Raw genomic sequence first — 27,166 nt, 5'->3', positions numbered from 1 at the left:
AGGAAGAACATTAATTTTTAATCCATTGCCCTTATGTGGTTTACATTAAACAGTTTTTCAGATAGAAATTTAACAATTGGATAAATATATTTTTTATTTATTTATTTATAAGTGTGTGTATCTGCACGTTAAAGTAGTAGCAGACATGTATAATAATAATATTTTCTATGTGCGGGCCTTGTCAGAGTTTTAGAAATAAATAGAGTAACGAAATACGATATTAAATATATTCATTCCTGAATGTAATACATCTAGAGGCATGAAAATTCTTATGTAAATTACAGTGGAAATCCGATGACTGCGAAATGCTATATCGATATATCGATGTTGTTAAGAAATAGCTAAAACTGTATATTATAATACATGTTACATGACTGTAATAGCCATTACTGCTGCATCACAAAATGAAGAAGATAAGACTGACCAGATGTAAGAAAGAAAATAGTTATGTATGGCTTATGTTTGCTGTTTAGATGCAATTTTCTATATGCAGTATTTTATGAAATCATTAATATGGTAATTTAACCCTAATTTAAAATAGCCCAACTATGTCACACGCATCCATACAATTTCACTATGGACAATGTGCCTCATTTAAGATACAACAGTAATTCAGTAGTAGTTTCACTGTGTTATGTTTCTGTACCAGCCTGATGATGTGTGTTTTGTAGTTGAAGTGACAGTGTTTTAGACGTTCATCATTGTAATAACAGCTATATTGGTGGCATTTCATGTCAATATTGTTGTATGTTTATTTTTATTTATTTAGTTTTCTGTCTGAGGACAGGTCCATATGAACAGGATCCTTCCATCCTTTTCTCGGACTGGGACCTGTTCATATACGTTCTTGGCAGATGATCCAGAAGTGGTTTGCCATTGCCTTCGTCTGTGTGTGAATGGAGTAATTGTTGGGATGCCACGGAGAAACCGGGGAAGCCCCCGGAGGAAAATTCCGTGTTGCCTAGACCACGGCCTTGCCCAACACAAGTTATAAATTCGGGCACCGCCGGGAATCGAACCCGAGACCCCAGGATCACAAGGCCAGCGTTCTAACCGCTAGACCACCGTGGCTAATTGTTGCATGTAGACAGTAAGAATTGTCTTATTTCGACAGTGAAAATATTAGATATGTTTTCAGCGTTACGTTTAAATGTTCTTCTTTCCTTATTTTTTATATTACTTGCTATTCCTTCATTATCATTACATCTTTAACTTTATTTTTCTGAGTTTCTTGTGTGCTTTATTCATTTCTTTTCTCCTTTATTTCGTAATTTTATTTCTGTTTTTTTCTTCTGTCTACCTTTTATTCAGTTCTGCCACCAGTCTAACGTCATGAGACAGCTAGAACATTATGGAAAGACTGGCCAACAGACGCCTATCGGTGTCATGACGTAAACAGGTGAAGTATGATGTCAGTTTTTGCAGGCGATGCCGACTGTACCGTCACACATATCAATTTATGTGCGTTGCAGAAATCGCGAACTGTGAGGCTGATAAGCGGTATCACGAGGCCATCGCGCCAGATTGGATTGGAAAAATCGGATAGAAATTGTATGCTCCGGGGAATATGAGGCAGGAACTCCACGGCGTCGGAATAAGAATGCGTCTACACTGGAGCTCACTCTCAAAACGTTTTCGTGATTCCCGGGCGGTATGCAAAACGCTCTTCGTGCACCGGTACCACTAAATAATCTCAGAAAAATGACCGGAAGTCATTGTTAGTATGCGACAGTTTTCTCGGTAGATACGCTGTCACGTGAAACTACATATGAGCAAGTAATGTGGGGAGGGGGTTATAAATACTCCATCATGTCTATTGGACCGTACGGGTAACCACTTCCCTAATGGGCGTCGCAGATCTCATTCTATCTATCCCATTTTTACCGTTTTATAATTGTCTAATGTGTAAGGAAGTCGAAAAAGTCAAATGTTAAATACCCATCTAATTGTGTAACTAATAACTTGCCATGTTTTATAAGATTGGAACGTTCACCAACGCCATTACTGAAGCTTACCATTTGACACAACTATAATCATATCGTAATCTTGCAATCTATTTTTGGAAGATTCATCTTAATAGAATTCTCTCACCACCATTTTGATTTTTCTAAGATCTTCTTTCCCCGGATTTTTCCACCAAATTTCTGTACTCATTACTTGTATCCCTATAACTAGCTACATGTCTAACCCATCTTACCTTCACGCCTCTAACCGCAGTGTTACTAGTTGATTTTCGCAAGTCACGAAGTTCTCGTTATGTATTCATATCCGTCTTCTTTAATTATATCTTAAATCCAGTGATACGGACTGAATTACCACGACCTCCAGACCCACTGGCTGTTGAGCCCACCCTGCGTCTAATTCTGGGGCCCATTATCCGACGGTATTGTTACCGGAGCGTAAAGATTATCCAGTCGCCTCAGTCAGTCGAGTTAACTCCACTACCCTACGCGCTTACGTGGATTATTAAACAGGCACGGACAGACATTTACATTTATTTTACCCTGTCAGTGCTTCAAAGTATTTATCATTTACGAAAACCCAATAAATTAAGTTCTAACAATCTTAATAAGAGGATTCTCCTGCCTTTTTATCTTCGTGGGGCTAATCGCTCTCATTAGGTCAAAGTTGTCATGAATACAAACAAACAGATAGGATAAAGAGTTTTTTTTCTGAATGATAAACAAGAAATGGCTAATGTGCACTTACGTACATGCGCTGTCAGGTATTAAATTGTGTAATAAGCCAGTTCTTCTTTAAATTGAACAGGACTGAATACAAAGCAGGTGGGAGGCTTACAAATTATCTTTTTATTGATTAACAATATGCAGGAACACTAACTTTGATTTAATTATTGTTACATATAAAATTTAAAGTTCAGGTTGATTTACGTTAATCAATTTTTTGAAGCTTTAGTTATACATGTACGAGTATTTCAATTTGGAAAACTTCTCAAAAATTTGTGAAGAATCTTTAATCTTCTTAATTTATCTGTAGTTTATTTAACGATGCTTATTCCTTTGTAAATAGGACCATAAGAAGCTGGAACCAATTACCTCCAGGCGTGCTAGAGTCTTTCCCCTGTAAATTAGGCACCTTTAGAAAGAGGGTCAGAAAAGTAGTTACAAGCTAAGGGTTATTAAGTTGGGAATAAATGGTGATAAGTGAAGTGAAGTGTCTTAGTCTCCAAGTGATGAAGGGCTGTAGTTCTTTGGGATAAAATTTTCATGTACTGAGAGCGGACTTTATATTCCACTCTTAAGTATTGTGATTAATTAGTGGATGTGTGTTTTTTTATTGTGTCAGATGTTTTATTTTGAGTGTGGTATGTTGTATTGTTGTGTCTCATTGTATTGTTGTGTGAGTGCATCAGTTCATGACGTTTGTAATACATTACAGTTATTGTCTTATGTCTAGGTGGTATTAAGTTCTTTTTTTTAAGTTAAGTACTTGAGGTTGGATGGTTTTGTAATTTATGAGTTGGTTGATTTTGAGTGGGATGTGTTGTTTTTGTTGTGTCCTTTTTTATTGTTTTGTTCTGTCTCTGTGTTGATGTATCTCATTGTATGTTGTGTCTTATGGTTTTTGTTGTGTCCTTTGTTTATTGTTTTGTTGTGTCTCATTGTGTTGATGTATCCCATTGTTTGTGTGTCATATTGTTTTTGTTGTGTCCTTTTGTTTATTGTTTTGTTCTGTCTCTGTGTTGATGTATCTCATTGTTTATTGTGTCTTATTGTTTTTGTTGTGTCCTTTGTTTATTGTTTTGTTGTGTCTCATTGTGTTGATGTATCCCATTGTTTGGGTGTCATATTGTTTTTGTTGTGTCCTTTTGTTTATTGTTTTGTTCTGTCTCTGTGTTGATGTATCTCATTGTTTATTGTGTCTTATTGTTTTTGTTGTGTCCTTTTGTTTATTGTTTTGTTCTGTCTCATTGTGTTGATGTATCTCATTGTTCTGTTCTGTCTCATTGTTTTGTATGTTATTGTAGGACACTGCCACCGGGTATAAACCCATTTGCAGTCAATAATAAATAATAATAATAATTAGTAGCTAAAACTATATATCGCCGAAGAAACTCTAATTGTTCTTTACGGGGCCACCTTGATTTATTTTTATCTTTTCAAATGAAATGTAATTTATTTTTATGTAAGTATTAGTTAAAGGAATATATACGTTGCAGTCTGAACTTCAAATTTTGAAACGTTTATACAGTTTTTAGGCCTACATTAGAATTAGAAATGAATTCCAAATTTTATTTATTTTTCTTTGTAATTGCATGAAACATTTGTAATAATAACACTCGAAACTTACCCATAACAAAAAATTGAGACACACACTGTTCGTTCATCTTCACAAAAGAAGATTGTCGGCGTTATAAAAATATCCACTAGCATTCACGTCTACCAGTCCAGGAGGTTTCAAAATTGCATTTTTAATAACTCAGAGGTTTTTGAAAAGTTGGTTCAACAGTTCCAGATCTTACTTGTGAGCTAATTTCTTACATAGAATTAAATACATTTCTTAAAAATGTGTGGACTCAGAGACTGTTTCTACACGTTCTTTACACAAAGTACACGAAATAACTTAAAATGTAGAAGATCGTTTCTCTCCACTACGAATCTCTCGTAGGAATGAGTTTCGGTACCTGTGGAGTATGAGTGTCTGCACTAAGTTGATTCTGGTTTGTGCTTTCGTAAAATGCTAATAAACTTAAGCACAAATACAATATACATAATATCAAACCAATCTTTAAAAACGACTTATCGTACGGAAATGTTGTGCAACACGTAAAAATTAGGCCCAATTAAATTCTATAATATTATTAAGTACAAATAAATATAAGGGAGAGAGTAGTTAATGAAAAAATAATTTAAATTACACAGAGCCATAACGTCCACTGCTGTAGTCTGTTTGTGTTTCTTCTGTATGTAGTGTAAACAACTTTACTAAGTTTCTTTATTTTTGCTTGTTGAAGAATATAATATGGTTGGGTATTTAAATTGTTTTAATTTAATAATCTGAACACTTTTTTTGAAGGTACTGGAAGTTAATGTGATTCAGCACATACAAATATACAATACTATTCAATTCTATAGTGTAGCATCCCGGAAAATATTTGTTTATAATTTAAATAGCAATGCTATGAAAATAGTGATTGAGGACAAGAGTAAATAAGAAAGACTATCGAAGCAAAGAAGCTCCATTTATATTAAAGATATATTTTATACGGAATTTAAATAATTGGAATTGCACATTGCATTATGTGAAGAACTTCAAATAACACTTTTATAAAATGCGTTATTCCAAACTGCTATATACTTTAAGGCTTCTCTTATTAAAATATCTGATAAAACATACATTCTGTAGCAGTGGTATTCAACCTTTTTAGTTCGCGTGCCCCCAGATATAATTTCTATTCAACTTTGAACCCCCAAAGTTGTTGGTGTATAATTCAAGTTATACATAGTATATAATCTACATCTAAAATAAATTAAATTAATTATATTACTGATTATTCAGTGTTTATTATAAAATAATATATTTTTTTTAAATTTCACGTACCCCCTAAGATGTCTTCACGTACCCCCGGGGGTACGCGTACCCCAGGTAGAACACCACCGTTCTATATCATCCGTATTTCACCACGATTGTTAAATATACGTTTCTACATTCTGTATGATAAATAACTACCCCTGAATTGTGATGCTTTAGAACGTGTGTTGAATGTGATACTTTAATACAATTTCGTTCATAACGCTTAATACAACGGAGTGGCTTGAATTTTAAAACGTATTTACTTCCATTCTTGGGTAATTTCTATTCGTTGTAAAGATACAACGGTAATGTGCCTCGTAACCCAAAATCTCACAGATGTAAAGTTCACCACGTGCCATATGCGATTTCTCCTTGGGAGGGGTGCAAACTGCTTCGTTTCCCTTCCTACCTCCTTGTCCGGCTGTACCGATAATTGTCGAACTGTTCGCCGAATTCAGCCGATTACATGGAGACAAATGAAGATCGTAGTGGAACGTCACGCCAGTGAAGGTGACGCTGTCGAAAGTGAAGTAGTGTGAAATGTTTCTTATCATTGTGCTGATTGTGATGAAAATGTTATAACACAGATGCGACAGTGTGTGGAATTACGTACAGTTTCGTGTGTTATATTTTGTTTGCTTTAAAACATTAATGTATGTACTAAAACCAGTGTAATATGCATTATGTACACCTGCGTGGACTTTTGTATTTCTGTTTCGTTGAGGCTGCTTCTGCAATGGAGGTAAGAGCGGGATTAATACATAAAACAAAAACACAGACTTTCGGAAGTAATCCTCTTACTGAAATTTATGTGTATCAATAGGTAGTTTATATGTTTTCAGAGTAGTGTTTAAACTTATGAAAACATTTGTGCTGATTTACATTGTTTCCTGGTGTTGTTAGTGATAAATTTTGTGCAGGATTTGAGGTTAGTGCGAAGATAGCTGTTTTCTGGGTTATTGAACCGTGTAGTCTGGTGGAAGTTTACCGGACTACAAGGCGTAACAACCCAGAAGCCAGCCATCCTTAAAGACAAATTTTAGTTTTTGTATCTAGGAATAAAATCATGTACAAGTGTTAGTTCACGAAGAAAATATTTATGGACATGGCGAATGTAAAAAAAGTTTAGTTGCACCACAGCGGTCAGTGGTCTTAATTCGTTAACATGATAGCAGAATATGCAATGGCTCTGGTTTGCAAACAGTGGTTAGCGAGTCACGTGGCTCGCAGAATTTCCCAATGTGGACATTAGGATAAATTTATGAAAGAAAAGTTAAGTAATGTTCACGAGTGCTTTGATGTTAACAAATTTTAATTAGCAAGATATTCCAAGCTTCTTATCAAAGCTTTTACAATCCATAAAGTTAAGTTTCGAATCGTATAAAAGATATTATGTTTCTTCTCCTTTTACTAATACCAGTATTTTTGTTAATTAAAAGTAACAAAAACATTTTATTCAATAAAATACTTAGGTGCATTTCAAAAACCGCTTCTTAATTTCTTGTCCGTCCGCCTGTCGGCAAGAAACTATGCGTAAACTACCTGACCGACTCTAATGAAAAAAAGTACTGCCAACGTAAACCAAATTTTGTCAGAATATTTTAATTTAAATTTCATTAAGATTATTTGAAGGGCCATTGCATGAAAGGGCCTATCTAATCTGTTGTGTATATCTTTTGAAACAAACTAAGTGAGTAACCAGATGGCTTAGGGAACCCGAAGGTTCATCACCGAATTAACCAAAGCCCTCCTTCACCAATCCTTGTCATTGGCCAACAAAATCCAGTCTCCTTCGACTCCTATCTCCCATAGATCCAGCTTAATAATATCCTCCCATCTACGTCTAGGTCTTCCCAGTAGTCTATTCCCTTCAGATTTCCCGACCAATACCCGGTGCACACATCTTGTCCCATCCATGCGCGCTACATTCCCAGCCCATCTCATTCTTCACATATGGAGTTTATCTCACCAGAAGTGTGTTTGATAGAATTTTTACGAGGTTGAAAGCAGAGAAATTCCTTGGTAATAACCACACTCAGTCTTGTCCCCTTGTTATGAACAGGAATAATTATGGATTCCTTCCATTGTTGTTTCATCTCTTCCTTATCGAAAATTAACTGAAGAAGCTTGTGGATCTCAGTATGTAGCTTTTTGCCACCTGCTTTAATTAATTCTGCCGGAATTTTATCAATGCCTAGAGATTTATAACTTTTCAACTTCTCAATGGCTAGTTAACTATTACTATTTGTCTCATGCTAAATAATTTTGCCTTTCAGATATTCCCTTTTCTTATTCGTAAAGGTTCTACTATCACGGCTCACATTACGTAGATTATCCATATTCAGTTGTTTGGGTCCTGCAAACATTAAAATTTTTTTTGCTTCCTTCGATATCCTAATTTTGAACATTCTACATCAATCCATGGTTTATTTTGTTTTCTCACCTCCCTAAGATCCATCCTGATGTTATCCTCCTATTTCCTTCTTGGTCTGCCCAGTGATCGTTTTCCAGAAGGATTCCCTACCAAACTCCTGTATGCACCCCATGCGTGCTACATGTCCAACCTATCGGATCCTCCTAGATTTCACTATCCTCACTATGCAAATGTAACTTTAATTCCTTAATCACTGATTTCAGTGCCCCTGCCGTATAGACTCCTAACATTCCAGGTTCCAGATCTCAAGTCCTTTTTCAATTGGTTTGGAGGTGCCAAAGAGTCCTTTCGTTTCTTCGGCTTGGTATAATTCTTCGTAACAATTCAGTTTTGTTGTGAAAGGTTGTTAGCCTCACGCTCAGCCCCGTAGCTGGAGGACCACCCCTTGTCGGCTGTCCGCGATTGCTTATTCAGTATATTCGTAGCCGTGGTGACAGGGACCCACCTAACCTAACATCGGTGTATATTTTGAATCTTTGAGTAAATGAGATAAAACTTTATATGAAACACGAGTGTTGCACGAGTTTAATCCTCGTAATTGTACCTAAGGACCATTTTGCTTAATGACATAATTAACATTTACGTATCGTTTGTGGCCTTGAACAGTTACTGATGACTCTCTGCGTTTCTCACTTCCATTTTATGGGCAGGGTCTGTTACTGGGTGGAGTTTTACTAGTTTTGACTGTGTTTTCTTTGAAACTTCAATAATTTCTGTACGTTGTGAATAATCTCGAACTCTGAAGCAGTGATTCTGAACCTTTTGATGTTCGCGGCACACTTAGGATGTTAATTTATTTTGCGGCAAATTGAATTATAATAAAGACCTACAATGCGTAATAAGAGTAAAACTATTTTTAAATAATTTTTCACCTGCACATTTTCTTGTAAGAAATTTGTTCATATTTAGGGACACTAGTTGGAATAATTCTCTTTTTAACCGGGATTTATTTGAAAGAAAGGGCGCTACACTCAACACAATTTGTGTAAGAACTGAGCGACACAGAACCTTGTGTACACAAAAGTATATATTTACTGTTCTAGCAGACTGTCAAACGGAGTCGCTACGAGTTAATTTCCGGCAAGGAGTGGGATGAGCCGTAGCCATTATACTAACGCCACCATCAACAGTAACTGCTTCTGCCATTGTCAATAATTTCTGCTTCCATGTTTCAGATATGACTTTTTCATATGATTTAACCTATTACTAATCTATGCTTAATTACGGGTAATAGTGTAATATTAACAATTATTTTGTTTTTAAATTTTTATATTTAGTTCTATGTAATCATTATTCAACCGCCACGGTGGTCTAGCGGTTAGAACGCTGGCCTTGTAATCCTGGGGTCTCGGGTTCGATTCCCGGCGGTTCCCGAATTTATAACTTGTGTTGGGCAAGGCCGTGGTCTAGGCAACACGGAGTTTTCCTCCGGGGGCTTCCCCGGTTTCTCCGTGTCATCCCAACAATTACTCCATACTCCATTCACACACAGAAGAAGGCAATGGCAAACCACTTCTGGATCATCTGCCAAGAACGTATATGAACAGGTCCCAGTCCGAGAAAAGGATGGAAGGATCCTGTTCATATGGACCTGTCGTCAGACAGAACACTAAATAAATAAATGATGGCCACGGTGGTCTAGCGGTTAGAACGCTGGTCTTGTAATCCTGGGGTCCCGGGTTCGATTTCCGGCCGTTCCCGAATTTATAACTTGTGTTGGGCAAAGCCGTGGTCTAGGCAACACGGAGTTTTCCTCCGGGTCTTCCCCGGTTTCTCCGTGGCATCCCAACAATTACTCCATACTCCATTCACACACAGAAGAAGGCAATGGCAAACCACTTCTGGATCATCTGCCAAGAACGTATATGAACAGGTCCCAGTCCGAGAAAAGGATGGAAGGATCCTGTTCATATGGACCTGTCGTCAGACAGAACACTAAATAAATAAATGATGGCCACGGTGGTCTAGCGGTTAGAACGCTGGTCTTGTAATCCTGGGGTCCCGGGTTCGATTTCCGGCCGTTCCCGAATTTATAACTTGTGTTGGGCAAAGCCGTGGTCTAGGCAACACGGAGTTTTCCTCCGGGTCTTCCCCGGTTTCTCCGTGGCATCCCAACAATTACTCCATACTCCATTCACACACAGAAGAAGGCAATGGCAAACCACTTCTGGATCATCTGCCAAGAACGTATATGAACAGGTCCCAGTCCGAGAAAAGGATGGAAGGATCCTGTTCATATGGACCTGTCGTCAGACAGAACACTAAATAAATAAATGATGGCCACGGTGGTCTAGCGGTTAGAACGCTGGTCTTGTAATCCTGGGGTCCCGGGTTCGATTTCCGGCCGTTCCCGAATTTATAACTTGTGTTGGGCAAAGCCGTGGTCTAGGCAACACGGAGTTTTCCTCCGGGTCTTCCCCGGTTTCTCCGTGGCATCCCAACAATTACTCCATACTCCATTCACACACAGAAGAAGGCAATGGCAAACCACTTCTGGATCATCTGCCAAGAACGTATATGAACAGGTCCCAGTCCGAGAAAAGGATGGAAGGATCCTGTTCATATGGACCTGTCGTCAGACAGAACACTAAATAAATAAATGATGGCCACGGTGGTCTAGCGGTTAGAACGCTGGTCTTGTAATCCTGGGGTCCCGGGTTCGATTTCCGGCCGTTCCCGAATTTATAACTTGTGTTGGGCAAAGCCGTGGTCTAGGCAACACGGAGTTTTCCTCCGGGTCTTCCCCGGTTTCTCCGTGGCATCCCAACAATTACTCCATACTCCATTCACACACAGAAGAAGGCAATGGCAAACCACTTCTGGATCATCTGCCAAGAACGTATATGAACAGGTCCCAGTCCGAGAAAAGGATGGAAGGATCCTGTTCATATGGACCTGTCGTCAGACAGAACACTAAATAAATAAATGATGGCCACGGTGGTCTAGCGGTTAGAACGCTGGTCTTGTAATCCTGGGGTCCCGGGTTCGATTTCCGGCCGTTCCCGAATTTATAACTTGTGTTGGGCAAAGCCGTGGTCTAGGCAACACGGAGTTTTCCTCCGGGTCTTCCCCGGTTTCTCCGTGGCATCCCAACAATTACTCCATACTCCATTCACACACAGAAGAAGGCAATGGCAAACCACTTCTGGATCATCTGCCAAGAACGTATATGAACAGGTCCCAGTCCGAGAAAAGGGTGGAAGGATCCTGCTCATAATATATCGCCAACCTCCTGTAAAAGAAGAAGAAGAATCATTATTCTATATATATTTGGCACATCAATTGAGAACCACTGTACTGTGTGTATATACACATAATTTGTTTGTTGTTCAGTGTTTGCATGAACACGTGGCACACTGATTTCGAGAATGTCATTAATATAATAAACATTGTGCCATCAGAAGCGTTTTGTAAACCTTACCAACCGCAACCGAGACCAATAGGAACTTTTAACTATTTTATTAAGTAAAATGATTCCAGAAAATACAGTAACAGAGGAAAGATCAAATTGGTAAAATGATGCACCGCTGCTATAGTACACACCATTCAGCCCGCGATTTACGAAGATTGGCATTACGAAATTTCGCTCTTTATAATAAAGCGCATAAACTCAGCTTCTCTTCATCCAAACGCGAAATAAGTTATCTTAAATTTTCCCCAACAAAACCGAGATAAGAGAAAGAAGTGAAAAGAATATGGTTGCAAGAATATTTTTATTTTCTCTTGTTGTTTACAGAATGTCATTCTTTTGGAAATTTTGTGATATATCTATTGTGTTTTCGTTGATTGTTTATTTCGTTTCTGGCAATAAACTTGTTTATTTATTTTGGTCATTTTCCTGTTGTTCAGGAACGTAACTATTCGTCAGGGCGGGTTTGTTTGTAATTTAATTGAAGTGAAGTTGATAGTGCATTGAAGTTGTGTATCTTAGCAGACACGTATTCAACCAGACGTGGCACATACACATCAGACAGATGTGTATGTGCCTCGTCTTTCCACAATTGTTTATTCTTTCTTCCGGTGCCTCAACCGCTAGCCAGGAAGCCATCCGGGTGTCTCACTTATGTAACTTGAAACCGGGGGCCCCTTTGGTTTTCTGGCGCAGTTTGAGTTACACGTTTATACTAGCTTGAATATTTGTTTGTGCTGTCTGGACGATTCAGGCCACGAGATTATCAGTTTGCTGATACATGAAATTGTGCAAAGTAAACCATAGTTACCTGATGGACAAACGTAACAGCTACTGCAGAGATATCAGTATCTGTTTCGACGTAATCGATTAACTACTGTCTGAGTGTAAGGCAGTGTGAATTACAGAGAGAACGTAGTGCATTTTTTCTGTGTTTTTTTTTTTTTTGAAATTTAATATGGTAAAGAACTTTTGATTGAAGCATGTACAATTCACTCGATTCTGGAATCAGGATAAGGAATGTTAGTTGAAGTCCTATGTATCTCGTTGCCTCGCGATGTTTTACCGAAGTGTCTATAATGACGTTAAAATTTGTAAGTATTAGATTGTTATAGTCAGTGGAAAATAATACGTGCGTTGCTAAGTGACCCAATATGGATTGCCTAACACGTTTGTTACTAAAAGTTTAACGCCATTGTAACAAAAAAAAATTTGATTTTATCAGAGTAGTAAAAATCAGTTAAAATGTATGTGATTGGATGCAAATCTTCATATAGTTAAGAAAAATAATTTTTGGGGGAAAAAACGTTCTTACACGGAACGCATAAAAAAGCTAGTAATGGGGATGTTCTCTCCGTCCGTCCGTCCACCCGCCTGTCAGTATATCTATTCTCCGGAACTGATGCTGACATTTTGCGTTTGGAAGTTTAAATGAAAAATTGTTGGACGTATAAAAGGAACTCGTATTGATGGAATAACAATACTTATTTAAATTTTTGTAAGAGGCGTAATTGTTAACTGAAGCTGGATCTGCATTGCGTATGAAGTAATAAGCACGATCTACATTAAGTTCAATGGATTTCCCCCCCAAATAACATTAACGAGTTTGATAAAAGGCTCTACAAATTGCAACAAAATTATATATATTCTTTCTTGTTTGTGTATGTTTAATAGTGCCTAATATTGGGGTGGATCAAATTATGATACTCCGAATAAATTCAGCTGGCATTTTTAGCGTTAAGTGTTAGGACATTATTAAGAAAGGAGGAATGGTGCTGAGTAAAATGGATTGGGAAAGAGAAGAGAGTTCATCAGGCTAAGCCGAGTAAAACCGATCGAAGAAGAATTTTGTTTGCATTCTTCACTTAATCATCCATCTCAAGCATACGACGAAAATCCACAAAAATTTCTTACTCATTTTCAAGAACCCGTAAACGTTGGCCCTCAAGGGCCTCCACATAGCTGTGCTATAATATTTCAAAAGGGCCTCAGCTATACAGAGTAGATTTTCGAAAGGACGGAATATCTTGAAGAGATTTAATGGAAAACTGAAAGCATCAAAAACGCGCTCTGTTTCTGGTTCACTCGTTCTTCAGGACACTTCTACGGATCCAGTCGTAACAGACACAGATAAACACATAAAAAATATAGCCTGGAGTTCTCAAAGTAATATCTTTCAGCTTAAAAGTAAAACGCTCTCAGATGAGGTTGGTGATTTATATATTTTATGGCCATCGTTTCATGCGGCTGGATGCAAATATTCTAAACGTCAACCGTCCGTTTTGAGAGTTACAGCAAGATTAATGTCGATACAACTGAAGTGACTTTAGATTGTGCATCTGTCGTTAGAGTAACAGATTCTTCCTTAGCGTTTGTAACCACGTGTAAGACCACATGGTCTCATAACCCAGAAAACCACAATTTAAATTCACACCGCCGTGAAAATATCGGAATATTTAAACGAACTAATAATGACTATAATCCGAATGTTCTATACCGCTAAAAGCAAATCTCTCTATTGGACACGGTCCTGAGTCATTTCTATCTACCTTCTGTTATCAGAAGTAATATTTCCCTAATATTCAGCGTGTTATTCGTCTCTCTCGAACACGATCTTCCAGTAAAAGGGATTTTTCCCACCAAAATCTTCAAACGTATCTAGGACGTTCCGAAGCCTTCGCACAGGTTTCGTAACGTAGAAGTGTTTTAGGTGTACGTTCAACCGTCATAGCTTTAAGGATACTGCTGGGCGGTCAGCAGTTTGCCAATTCCCATTTTTCACAAATATAGGATTAAGGCAATTGAATCACTAAAGACGTATTAGGTGTGACATACAGCACAACTAGAAGGAAAATGAATGCAAGTTGTTGGCCAGGAGAAGAGATAGCGTGAGTTATCTACTTGTTGATGGATAATTATTATAACGTGTCTTTCGAGATCTTTGCTGACAGAAATATTGGTGAAAACACTTTATTTCAAGGTGTTTAAAGAAATAGCACATGCTCCATTTCAGATCTGTTTGTCCCCTTCGGTTTCTCTCTGTCTGGTTTCTAGGCAACCATAAACGGTCGTTTATAGTGCAAAACCTATCCACGTCCACAGCTGCTTTTTGCTTGATAACATTTCAATGCATTTTATATCTCTTTTTGGCGCCACGACAGTGAATAAGAGAACATATTTTAAGGATATCATAAGCGTGTAGTTAGAAGACTGGCATAATCAATAGGCAATTTCATAATTTTATTACAGTTTATGAGAAAATCCCGAGCGAAGAATGGACGCTTTCACAAGTGTGTGTGCGTGCGTACGTTCGTACGTGCGTGCTAGCTCTTCTTGCCTTCACGGATTAGGCAATTGTATGTCTGTCCCTATTTTCAAATCTTTATTTTAGCGACATGTTTGTCTTCATCTTGCATCTGCTTCGCCCCGTAGGTTACAATTCCATGAAATTTTTGGTCACATTCTGTCTGCATGGACTTCAATATGTATTGTTTTATTTTATAACAGTGTCATATTATCAATGTTATGTTTTCATGCATTCCAATAGCCCTCTTTCTCCTTATGTCTAAGAGTGCTCCATTTGTTTATGTCACTATGTGATCAATCTTATTCTTGGTATGTTTAAAGACGCGACATCTGCATCAATTACAGAGTCGATTGTCACTGGGTAGTGCTCTGAAAGATGCTGTCGTGGTCTATTTTAAAACTCAGTCACAATATTTTCGTGTCTCTTAGTGAGAAATGTTACGAAAAAGAACGAGATGAGAACTTCCGGACCTTCCACATACGAGACTGCAGTAGTCCAAGTGAATATCAACTCTAATCATAAATTAAATGCTGTTGAGAGCTGTAAATGCGCACATGGTCTTGGAGACACTCGATATCGATTCGTTAATATTATTCTTTTTGTATAACATATCAATGGTTCGGTTTTATGAACAAGCTCTAATTTGAATATGTTCATTTTATCCTAGTATTTTAAATTTTTTAATTCTCGATGAATATCTGTCAGTAATTTCCGCATTTTTCTTTCACGAACTGCGAGGTGTTCGGTACAATCTATATCACCCACTGTTCTAAGTCAGAGATCGCTTCTGACACGGTACTTGGCTAAACTCAGAGTGAAGAAATGCAATTTAAGCGTAATTAGATTAAAGAAAACACATTCTAAAATTTTGATTTAAATAATATCCTTAGCCATTCATATATTTAGGGTTCGTTTAAAAAATGGGTTTTGGGGAAAGACAGGCAAAGTTCAACCAGTCTCGTTGGATTCTCGTCTCAGCTTCGAGTCGTTCGTCGGTTTCTATCTGTCCGACATTCTGGCTGCTGGGTTAAAATGTAAATAAGGCAAGTATTTTATTTATTTATATTTTATTTAGTGTTCTGTCTGACGACAGGTCCATATGAACAGGATCCTTCCATCCTTTTCTCGGACTGGGACCTGTTCATATACGTTCTTGGCAGATGATCCAGAAGTGGTTTGCCATTGCCTTCTTCTGTGTGTGTGAATGGAGTAATTGTTGGGATGCCACGGAGAAACCGGGGAAGCCCCCGGAGGAAAACTCCGTGTTGCCTAGACCACGGCCTTGCCCAACACAAGTTATAAATTCGGGCACCGCCGGGAATCGAACCCGAGACCCCAGTGGACTGTATCCTGAGACAGTTGAAACTATTTCACACTTTACACCATATTTATTCATTATCAATTACAATATTATACTCCCATCTACCTTAAGGTCTGATAAGTGATATATTTATTTGTTATTTCACGACTAAATGTTTGTATGCATTTCTGAACTCTGCATACGTGCTATATGTATTGTCCATCCGATTCATATTGGTTTAATCACCATATCAATATCTTGTAAATATTATAAATCACGCAGCTCCGCATTGTGTAATTATTTTAAGCCTGTAATTATTTCCTCATTCTTAGGGCTCGTCAGCAGTTTATTCTTAAACAGTCACAGGCTGTGTTCCATCCTGAGGTCAGAGACCAAGTTTCCCATCTATATAAAACCATAAATTTGGCTATGCAAGTATTATTTCAGACAAATGAAGTTTGTACACTGTTAGCCGCCAAATAGCATGGGAGCAATCTGTCACTGTCCCTTAAAATCAAAGGGGTGCAGAACAAGTGAATATCAACTCTAACCCTAAATGAGCAGCTGTTGAGAGCCAGGGGAATTGGGGGAGGCTTTACGGCTCCAAATTTGCACAATAGCAGAGAGCAGAACAAAACTAATGAAAAGTTCAGAAGTGCTGCAGAGGAAAGATGAGAGAGAGGGGGGGGGGGGGGGGGCAGCGATAAATGTTCTGCTATGTGGGGCGACTGTAATTTATTAAATACTGTAGGCTGTGATTTATACACGGTGTGTATTGAAAATCTCCCTTTAAATTTTTAAATTAAACAACCCTTTTGTGAGAGCTAATGATTTGTAAACTGAGAGTTGGATGGGTGCTGCGGTTATTTAGGGGCTGCTTCTGGATTAATCTAATGTAGGTGTGTTCTTTGTTTGAGAAAATCAGGAAAATAAACGTGCCATTTTATTTCTTAACAATTATTCATGTATTTCAACGAAAGGAACTTTGTTGCCATGTAGGATTTGAGGTTCTCACCATGGTAACACATAAGGTGGTTGTCTTCTGGGTTAGCGCCGTGTAGTCTGGTAAACTTCTAGTAAACACGGCGCTACAGTCCAGAAGACAACCACCTTATGTGTTACCATGGTGATATTAGTGACAGAAGATTATTTTCTTAAATAAAATAAGCATGAAAATGGATAATAACTACCGAACAACACAGGAAACGGCCTGTTTATTTATTATCTTCTCGCCAATTCATCAATTGACTGTGTTATCTCAGTAACAGGTTTATAATCACACACACTCACATCATGGATAATTGTTAGTTGCTTATCTAATCAAGAAATTGCTTTCCTTTTATGAATGGTTTATTATCATTTTGACAAGAGACCGCAGCACCATCTCGCATCCATTTTAATTTAATCCTCCAGTTTAAGATTCGCCGTCACGAATAATCTCGTAACTTCATGATTTCCCGATTAAAATTTTGTACTCATCCTTCTTGATGATTTTACCTTAATGATGTTTGCGAAAAGTACCAAATATGAAATTTTTCCATTGCGTAATTGTTTCCATCTGCGTGTAACATTCTGTTTCTTAGGTTTAAGTACGTTCCCAGCACTTTGTATTCAGAAACAATCAAGCTCTTTCCATCTCATGTGGTGAAAGGCCAAGTTGACACCAATAAAAAACAACGGTTAAAATTATAGTTTATTTTGATTTAATTTAGCAGCCATAATTAAATAATTAATTCCATGGATCATTATTCTTGAGAAGGTAAGAGCACCTCACCTAATCAATAAATTTCCAGCATTTTATGGAACCAGAAGACATTATCATATTCACAAGTGCTGGACTGATTTGCTGTCTTCCAGTCAGAATTTTGTAACCATTTCTCATTCTCTCCATTCATGCCACGCGCAAGCACACATATTTCTTCTTGGTGTAATATTAATATATAGTAAAACCTCTCTATGTTGGACACTTGGGGTTCCACGAAAATGTGTCCAACTTACAGAGGTGTCCAAGATATAGGAAAGAGAAAAATCAGGTTGTGGTCTAATGACAATATAATCTATTTACTTACATACACTAACTACTTGAATTAAGAATTAATGACAATAGTATTATTCATAATAATCTTTTGAAGCCCACTCCCATGCATTGCCCATTACACCCCAGCCTCAATATCATTTTCTAAAGTTAATTCCACCAATTTTCGGTTCCCCATCGCAAAAAAAAAAATCCATTTCTGTTAACACAGTCTGAAATCAAATGCAAGCACAGTACTGATGGAGTTGAAACTGTGTCTTCTGCAAAACTGTAGTCCACTTAAGGGTTCAGCAAAAGAATAGTTAAACACTTGCAATGCATTCCAATGATGGGTTCAATGTCCATAAGATAATCAATCCTCCAGAGATGAGGCATTCATCAGTCAGAAATTCAAAATAACAAAATATGCGACTGAAAAAGTTTCCTTGAAAAGCGTCGAAGCTAAGTGCATGAACCTGTCCAACTTACAACAAAAGGGGTGTTCAAGTTCCAGGATAAAGGGGTGTCCAAGATATAGGGTATTGTGGACATGTAAAATTATAGGATATTCGCCGGTTCCAATTAAAAGTGTCCAATATAAAGGGGTGTCCAGGATATAGGGGTTTTACTGTATTATGTCAAGATTGTAATTTATGAAGCTTCTCATTATAGAGTTTCCTCCAGTGTCCTGTCACTTCATTTCTTTTAGTTTCAAAATAATCTCCTATGCACTGTGTTATCATCAGTCTTTGTTCTTCCCTTAATGCGAGGGACCAATTTTTACATCCATACTGAACAACAGGCAAAATTATGTTTCTGTAGCTTTAATAATTACTTTTCTAGATAACAGACGAACAAACAAAACATCCTGGACTGTAGAATACTGCGTTCGTCGAATTGTATCCTCCTTTACGTTCCTTGTGAAGGAAATTTCAATTTGTTAACGACGTTTTAACATTTTTGAAGCTTGTAAAAATTTCGAAATATGTAATAACTGCCTTTTTAAATTGTCGTACAGTCTGGAAATGGAATGTGGAAATACACTTAATTCTATCTGTCTTTTCTTCTGCACCAACTTTCCTGCTAGTACTTAATAGATTTCATGGATTTCCTTTGTGATGTTTATATTTTATCCCAATAACGTAACTTTTTCAGTATAAATGAGAAATTTGTGAATCCCATTCAGTTCCAATCCGTCGTTATTTCCTTCTTTGTATCTAATTGTGTATCCTCAGGAAAGGTTACAAACAAGCTGTGATTAAACATCGCCATGTTTCAGACTATTCAGAATTTGAAACCGCCAGAGAAATATAAATCTGTACTGACCTTATTATAGGTTTTGTTTAAACATGTAACTAAACTGACATAATTGGTACACAGAATTCAATGAAATGTTTTATAACACTTATTTTCTAACTGGTTTATGGGCCTCCTTGAAGCCTTTTAGTGGCTTGTATTCTGTACCCATAGGTCAAAAGATTAAATATATTTTCTAATTTTACATAATTAATTAACAATAAAATTAATTAAAGAAATCTAATAAAATATTGCAGTGACAATACGCATAGGTGTATTGATATCACAAAACAGGCAAAAATCAGATTATAAAATACAGATTTCATACAAGGATATAAATTCATGACAGATTCTCGGAATAATCGAGAATATTAATAAAATAAATTCCTCGTCTGTGATCACTACATGATTTCTTAAATAAATTGGCGGTTATAAATTGTATATGGCCAAAGCCTTTGTGTACGTGTGCATTAAAAATTTGTACAATAGTTTGGTTTCCACCGTCTGGATATATTTAAGCTCTAAGGCCACTTAAACACTCATAAATCAATCACTGTCAAGAAAGTATCCTTTCGGACAAAAAATATGTCAAATAGTATACGAAGTTTCAAACAACGTCGTTAAATACGATAATAATCAATCATTTTCTCCTAAATTCTGAAACAAGAATTATAATTAATGTCGGTATAAAAGTTGTGTTACATTCAAAGTTTGTAACGTTACGAAATCACCGCAGTTGTATAAAAAAGACAGGTCTCCTTTTTTCAGTTTGGCATTAAGGAAACATTTGCTGATATTTATGCTTCTAATGTATTATAATTATAAGTAACGTACTTTCGATACTTGACAATAACTGATGTAGGTTAATTTAGCGTGTAGAGACATCATTAGTGTTCACCAACGTTTTATGAAAAGTCTTAGCTTCTTCATTGTGTAAAATTCAAAGCGCCTTGAAACTTTCATTTCACATTTGAAGTTATTTTGAATTACGTCGGTAGTAAACTATATTCAGTTCGTATAGTTGCTAATACCAACTTTTAAACTATCTTACTTTGTGGTTTAGTGGTCTGCCTCAAAAAGTTTAAACTCATATAGCTGGTGAATGAAATACATTCTTTTATGGAACTTAATCACCCTGCTCACATAATCACCTCTACTGGACACTATTTCAAATCATTTGAATCCATTCCGTACCTTCACACCTCATCTGTTTTAAGTCTCGTTTCTCTTTTATCCTAAGACCTAATTGTCTCTTTCCTTGTTATTTTTGGTCCCTATTTCATCATACTTTCTATTTAATTATCTTGGGAATATTAAGGTAAGAGTACAAATTATAAATCCACTCGTCATGTAACGCGTTACGTCATGTTGCACGATGTCTCCAAGCTACAAATCTCTTCCTCCTGTGTCCTTCGTGGCACTTTTGCTGTATTGAGTGTATCTGCTGGCTACTGCACGGAAGGAATCGTCAGATGCTAGTCGCGGTGTTTTACTCTCTAGGACCCTGAATACGTCCATACGAGCGTCGCCCCTGTCGTGTAGCTTTTATAGTTTTATCCTCCTCCCCCTTCCCTGCTGCTGAAGCGCTTATATCTCCATGTGTGACACTCAGTAAAACATTTTATTATCCGCAGATACTTAAATTTTTGTATTAATTTCATTATTCTATTTGTAATTTAAACCGTTTGCTTTTAACGTTTAATTAAAGTAATGTTTCTTTTTTGTGGCAGAATTAAATAAAAGCCGTTTGCATGCCAGTTCTTAACAATTTAACAGGGTGTACATCATAATTAATTTCCGTAATTATGGAACAGGCTACCATACTTTCAGTGGGTTTATTTTTCTCCCCAAAAGTTGTAAAACCGGTTTTGTATTACGCCTATACATATTTATTTATTATGTGTTCCTGCATGTACACTCTGCGCGACAAAAATCTGGCGCTTGAAATTTTACTAGACCGGAAGTGATGTAAGCGTACAATTGATGTCGTAATTCCACTCATTTTAAAACGCCTTATGTTTGTCAGTATGTGGCTTTTCTTTGTTTCTCTTCAAATTAAGCACGCATATTGTCGCCTGTTTAACAGATGTCTGGCATACGGACAAATACAAGGAGATTACAAAAGACTGGAATTATGACGTCACATCTATGGGATTTCGGGTATGGGACTTACTAAGTTTCAAGCGCTTGATTTTGGTTGTACAGAGTACATTTGTCTTACCTGTGTTCAGCAAAAGCAAATGCAACTTGAAAGACGTTTTCGGGTGTTCATCGAAACGCATAAATCCCATTCTCTGGCCCTTATGAAGACAGTAATGGCTTTTCGGTTGTCATTAGATGAAGGGCGGTTTCTTGACGGCCAGAGGGACTATTCGTGTTTCCAAAAAGTTGCTTTTTTATTTGTACAATGTCAGTATGAGGAGAAGTTCTGCGATTTACCTCAAATTCTTTATGCAAGATAAACGTAGGTGAGTTATTCAAATTAAGCATACTTTCCATTCTCATGTGAATAATGTAATTGGAACAGATTACATGATCTTGATTAAAAATATATTCCACTAAAATTAAATTACAAACAGTATCATCCTTTTCATTATTCAGAGAGTGACAAGCAGAGGAGAGTACAGACAGACAGACAGACATTTGTGTGTGTGTGTGTGTGAGAGAGAGAACGCACCACGTTTGAAGCTACACACAGTATTGTGGATGTTGGGCTGTTTCCCTTGCCGCTGGGAATATGTGTGAACCAGTAGCACTAAACGTGTATGGCTCTACTGTGGAAAAGAGGAAAACTTTCGGCTATTTTAACCGAGATTTGATAGCATTGAACATCGTTGTGCTATAGAAGTTTTCCAGAGGAATAGGCAGTTTAAGAATCCCATCGCGGTCAAAATAAACTGTATGCATCTGTTTTGTGTGTGGTATTCTGCAGCCGTCTAGCCGAGTAACTAATTACTATCTATTATGTGATTACAAAGCAACTATGAGTACGCATAACGGCTGACACACTGGCTGCTACCTGATTAACTAAACGGTTACAAAGTAACTTGAGGCTGTCTTCTGTCGTGTGAACTTTTACCCGTAGTTGTCGAGGTTTTTATTTATTCATTTTTGATCTATTTGGACAATAGTAGGACTCCCTGGATGAGTGATCAGCCCGACGCAAGGCCTCTACCTATACAAACACAGAAAGACGCGGATAAACATCCATGCCTTGAGTGGGACTCGAACCCACGGTCCCAGCGTCCAGACCCATGAGGTCCACGCCTCAGACCGCGTGGCCACTGCGGCCGACTCTTGTGAACTTGGAGTGGATTAATAGTTATTATTATTAAGTGTTCTGTCTTACGACAGGTCCATTGCTCTGCCCAAAAAGAGCTCTCCAGTTTTCCCTATTCTCGGCTTCTCGTTTTAATTCCTGGAACGTCATCTTCTTTCCTTGTTTAAGATCGTCGGATTAATAGTAACGGTACTTTTATACGATTATTAATTTTTGATAATTATTCTGTTACTTTTAAACATACTCATTGTTCAATATTTTTGTTTTGTTGAACTATATGTTCAACAAAACAAAAATGTATATGAACAGGCCCCAGTCCGAGAAAAGGATGGAAGGATCCTGTTCATATGGACCTGTCGTCAGACAGAACACTAAATAAATAATAAATAATGTTTCAGCCTAACACGTGTGATCATCATCAGGTTAGAATTTAATTTCGAAGTCATTGCACGGAAACCGTATTACTTTTTTTACGTTCCCGATTTTTTCGGAATTAATAATAATATTATCGACAGTGCTTTCTGAGTTCTGGTCTAATTGTATATGAGATTGTTCTCTTGTAGTGTACAGTTAATTATTAATCATCACACGCCTTACGTTTTCGACTTATACTTTTATACGCGCATACACACACAAATATTTTTGCCCTCTATAGGGTACAGACGAGCGAAATGGTCAATCCGGAACCCGTTTTTTTCTTCAGTAAACTGCATTAAAATAATGAAAATGCCTATTTAATATAACAGTCTTTTCAACATACATTCCCATTTACAAATGTCCGATTATTTACCACCGTGCCGTAGTATAGTTATCGCATTGTATGTATTATAAACGGTTGCCAGGCAACGAAACAACTGTTGATGTAGATTGCATTATGCAATGTAAGAATCATTGAAAAAGTGGAGAAAAATTGATTTTGTTCACGCATAAAATCTTATTCCTTCATTTTGTTACATTATTACGCATAGGCCGGTGTTCGGATTCTGTGAGGTGCCGAAAGATCTAATAGTATGTTCCGTTGACGCTCGAAAATGAAGATGGTTGATAGAACACTGCAGATATAGCCATCTTCACACTCGCCGCCAAGTGAACCTGAAGTCTCACTCGTAAATGTTTCCAATGAAAACTCTTCACTCATCTAATGTTACAGTAGCTGTTAAAAGTGGAGTCTTCCAACATTCAAAAAAATCTCAAACCCACGTAAATTCTGTGGCATTTTGAAATTCATCTTCCGTGATTTTAGAACAACATGCCGGATTTCGATCTATAAAAACCTCCATTTGATATAGATCAAAAACGGGTTTTAGAAATTATAACACGTTGTTCTGGTTGAAACGCATAGAGTGGCAGATGAAATATCTTAGAATATTTTGACCAAGAGTGCTATATTTTAAAGTTCTTGCTACATGTGTAGTGAGAAGGAATGGATGAAGGAAGGTGACTGAAAGTTGAATGGGATTATAAGATGACAAGGCGAAATATTACAGAAGAATAAAGAGATGCTTAGAAGAGAATTTCTAGGCCGATGCAGGAATTTAGGTTCATAATTTGTGAAGACGAGAATGGATAATGCTTGATATTAATTAATAACGGTTATACCATCATATTTCCAAAGCACCAAAGGACTAGATTATATTATAAAAATTCCTACACTTATGTTAACTTGAAATTGATGGGTTCTACGTGGGGAATTTAGGATGTTAATTAAAAGTGAACTTCGTTAATTTATACGGGTCATAGAAATCGATATTATGATGTATTTTACACGAATCACGGGCGGAGGAGACACAACATGGATACAGAATCTCGGAGGGGAAACTAATTAAAACTAACATTCGATGACCAAGAGTCATACAGAAAAACAATATTAGATAAATCTTTGGAAATCAATTTCAAGAATGAGAGTTGGATTGATTTGGATCAGGATTCTGACAACGAAGGACTTTATTTTTAGTGTTGTCTTCGGTTGCAAGTACGACGGAAGTAATTACTTTAAAAATGTGAGTAGTTCAATTAATATGTCCATGGTATTCTCCAGTTTTAAACACCCTGTTACTTTGTAAACATCCTTTTCGGACCATGTGACATACTCCACTGCTGCGTGAAAGTATTTTCACAAAGCTGGGCAACAGAATCCACAACCCAGCACGATGGTAGCACTTAGTGTTATTGGATGGCTACTGTATGACGTCACGGGTGTATTTAGCGCTCTACTCCGGCTGGATGGCTTTAGATAATACACAACGACCCCGTCTGAGCTGTGCAGGTAGATGATAGATACAGCAAACTCAAGTTGGGAGTAAATGTACCGCTGTGGTGGTCCCCACAATAAGCATATGATACTCGTGTAATCTCTATCCATTTCGCAGGCAGAATGGGATACAGTGAAAATGTAACAGATACTGGATGATCGAAATACATTACAGATGTGGACATTCTACCCTCACTTGTCCACCCATTAGCACAAAGTCCTCATAAACGAGAATCGGAAAGGTGATTGGCAGTGGCGTTACGTTCAGGACGTGTATATACGAGTATGATTTAAAAAGTATCAGTATGTATCTTATATGCGTCATGTTTGTGTTTGATTAAATATATTTATTTTGTACAGTCTATACACAAACGTTTGAAGTTTATTGGTGTTGTAAAAATTATATAATATTAAAACATCTCTTGATAAATATAACGTCTGACTACAATAAACAACTTACCATGAAAATGGAAAGCTACAAATGAACTACGGATCATTATAATATATTGCATCAAATATCTAATAGCTTTTAAAATATTTTAAATTGATAAAAACCTGAAGACGACGATATTACCCGTCGAAACATTCGTTTTAATAAAAGCGCTAAAAAATATAATGTAAAATCGTATTTACGATTAAGAGCGCTAATATAATATTTTACACAATAAAATGTTTTAATATTTTATAATTTTGACAACACCAATAAACTTCAAACGTTTGTGTATAGACTGTACAAAATAAATATATTTAAAGTATCAGTAGTTCTTTTTCTTTATAATTTATCTGTTCTTAACGCTTACAGTATTTCAGCTGCCCACAAACATGCATATGTCATCAAAAAACATATCCTTTGTGGTTGAGTGCCCCGTTTCCTTCGTTCCTTTAAAGTTCCAAACAGATGACAATCAGAAGGAGCAATTTTGAGGCTGTGTAGTGGGTGGTCTAGAGCAGTGGTATTCAAACTTTTTTGTTCGCGTACCCCCAGATATAATTTCTCTTCAATTTTGTACCCCCAAAGTTGTTGGTGTTTAATTCAAGTTATACATAGTATAAAATCTACATTTAAAATAAATTAAATAAATTACATTATTCATTATTTAGTGTTTATAATTTTTTTTAAATTTCACGTACCCCGTAAGATAGCTTCGCGTACCCCTGGGGGTACGCGTACCCCAGGTTGAATTACCACTGGTTTAGAGCTTCAGTTTTCAGCTGCTGGAGGGTATTCTTGGGACGGGCAGCAGAATGGGGGCTTGTGTTTTATTTCGACAAAGGTAAACCCTACGATGTCAAAACGTTTGATATTGTACTCTTCTGTCAAAAAATTACTTGCACACACCTTAAATAAACCATGCACACATCACCTGATATTAAAAGCGTTATGGATAAATGTTTATTTTGAAAAATGTATTTGAGATTAAATTGAATCTTACATATATCTGTGGAGATGATACGACCTTCGTGATGACGGTTATGAATACTTGATTCTCAAAGAAACGGGAACTTTATTGAACAGATTAGCAACTGTTGAATGTTCGGGAAATATCATATACAGCAGTGAATTTGATATATGTATGGATGAGTGAGTTAGTGAGTTAATATATGAGTGTGTGAGTAAGAATAGATAGACAGCGTCTGAATTAGTGTTTGGAAGAGATAGTGAATGTATGTACGGACGTACGAATAAGTGTATGAATTAATGTATGGTCAAGTTTATGCAAGTATCGATGATTTTGAATGAAATAAATCTATGGAAAAGGAATGAGAACCTCCAATCTCACTAAATTTAATTAATTTTTCCCCACTGTGTGGAAATTCGAATACATGTACGAGTTCAATGAGCTCAATGCGTTGTTGTTACAGCTGTTTGAATTACCACCCGCCAGTTGCTTGGAACAAGTCATAATTAAAATGAAACCAATCCCAAATACATTAACTAGTCCTAGGCTTAGATTCAAACCCCGTAACTCAGAATACATATTTCTGTGTTTACCATTCAGAGTCAGTGGTAAGCGAAGAATGGAACGCCACGACAGTCGATTTCTGTTCGATCTGTGATGTGACTTTCAATTCTGACGATACTTCCCTCCTCATTAGACAGCTGCCGGTGTTGTATATTTAACTTCTGTTTACACTGGCAGCCATATTGCAGCTACGGCATCATTTGCATGTCAAACGTATGTATGTATCGTAATCACTGCTCGGTGTTTTATGTGACCGAACTCCAATTTACGTGTATGGTCTGCATGCAAACCGTGATACACAGTAGGCTATTGGCATTTTTCGGTGATGTGTTTGTAAGAAGATTTCCGTCTTCTGGGTTATTGCGCTGTGTAGTCT

The 27,166-nt window shown here is 37.1% G+C and overlaps 1 protein-coding gene across 16 annotated transcripts in view; it reads left to right on the top strand.

Annotated features, from left to right (window-relative positions):
- LOC110831748 (CUGBP Elav-like family member 1) overlaps window positions 1–27,166 on the top strand; it is a 1,322,428-nt gene that overhangs the window by 350,716 nt on the left and 944,546 nt on the right. Inside the window, exon 1 of one of the 16 annotated variants that reach the window (XM_087351837.1) lies at window positions 6,204–6,277. The exons of the other annotated variants lie outside the window; for them this stretch is intronic. Coding sequence (XP_087207963.1) covers window positions 6,219–6,277 — 59 coding nt within the window. The 5' untranslated portion in view covers window positions 6,204–6,218. Of the gene's footprint in view, window positions 1–6,203; window positions 6,278–27,166 lie in introns of those variants that run through there. 16 annotated transcript variants of the gene reach the window in all.

This window comes from Zootermopsis nevadensis, unplaced genomic scaffold, assembly GCF_977971745.1.
Source record: "Zootermopsis nevadensis isolate Lab colony 2312 unplaced genomic scaffold, Znev_1.0 Znev_ptg000020l, whole genome shotgun sequence".
Lineage (NCBI taxonomy): Eukaryota > Metazoa > Arthropoda > Insecta > Blattodea > Termopsidae > Zootermopsis > Zootermopsis nevadensis.
Note: the sequence above shows the minus strand (reverse complement) of the source record. Positions and strands in the feature narration are given on the sequence as shown.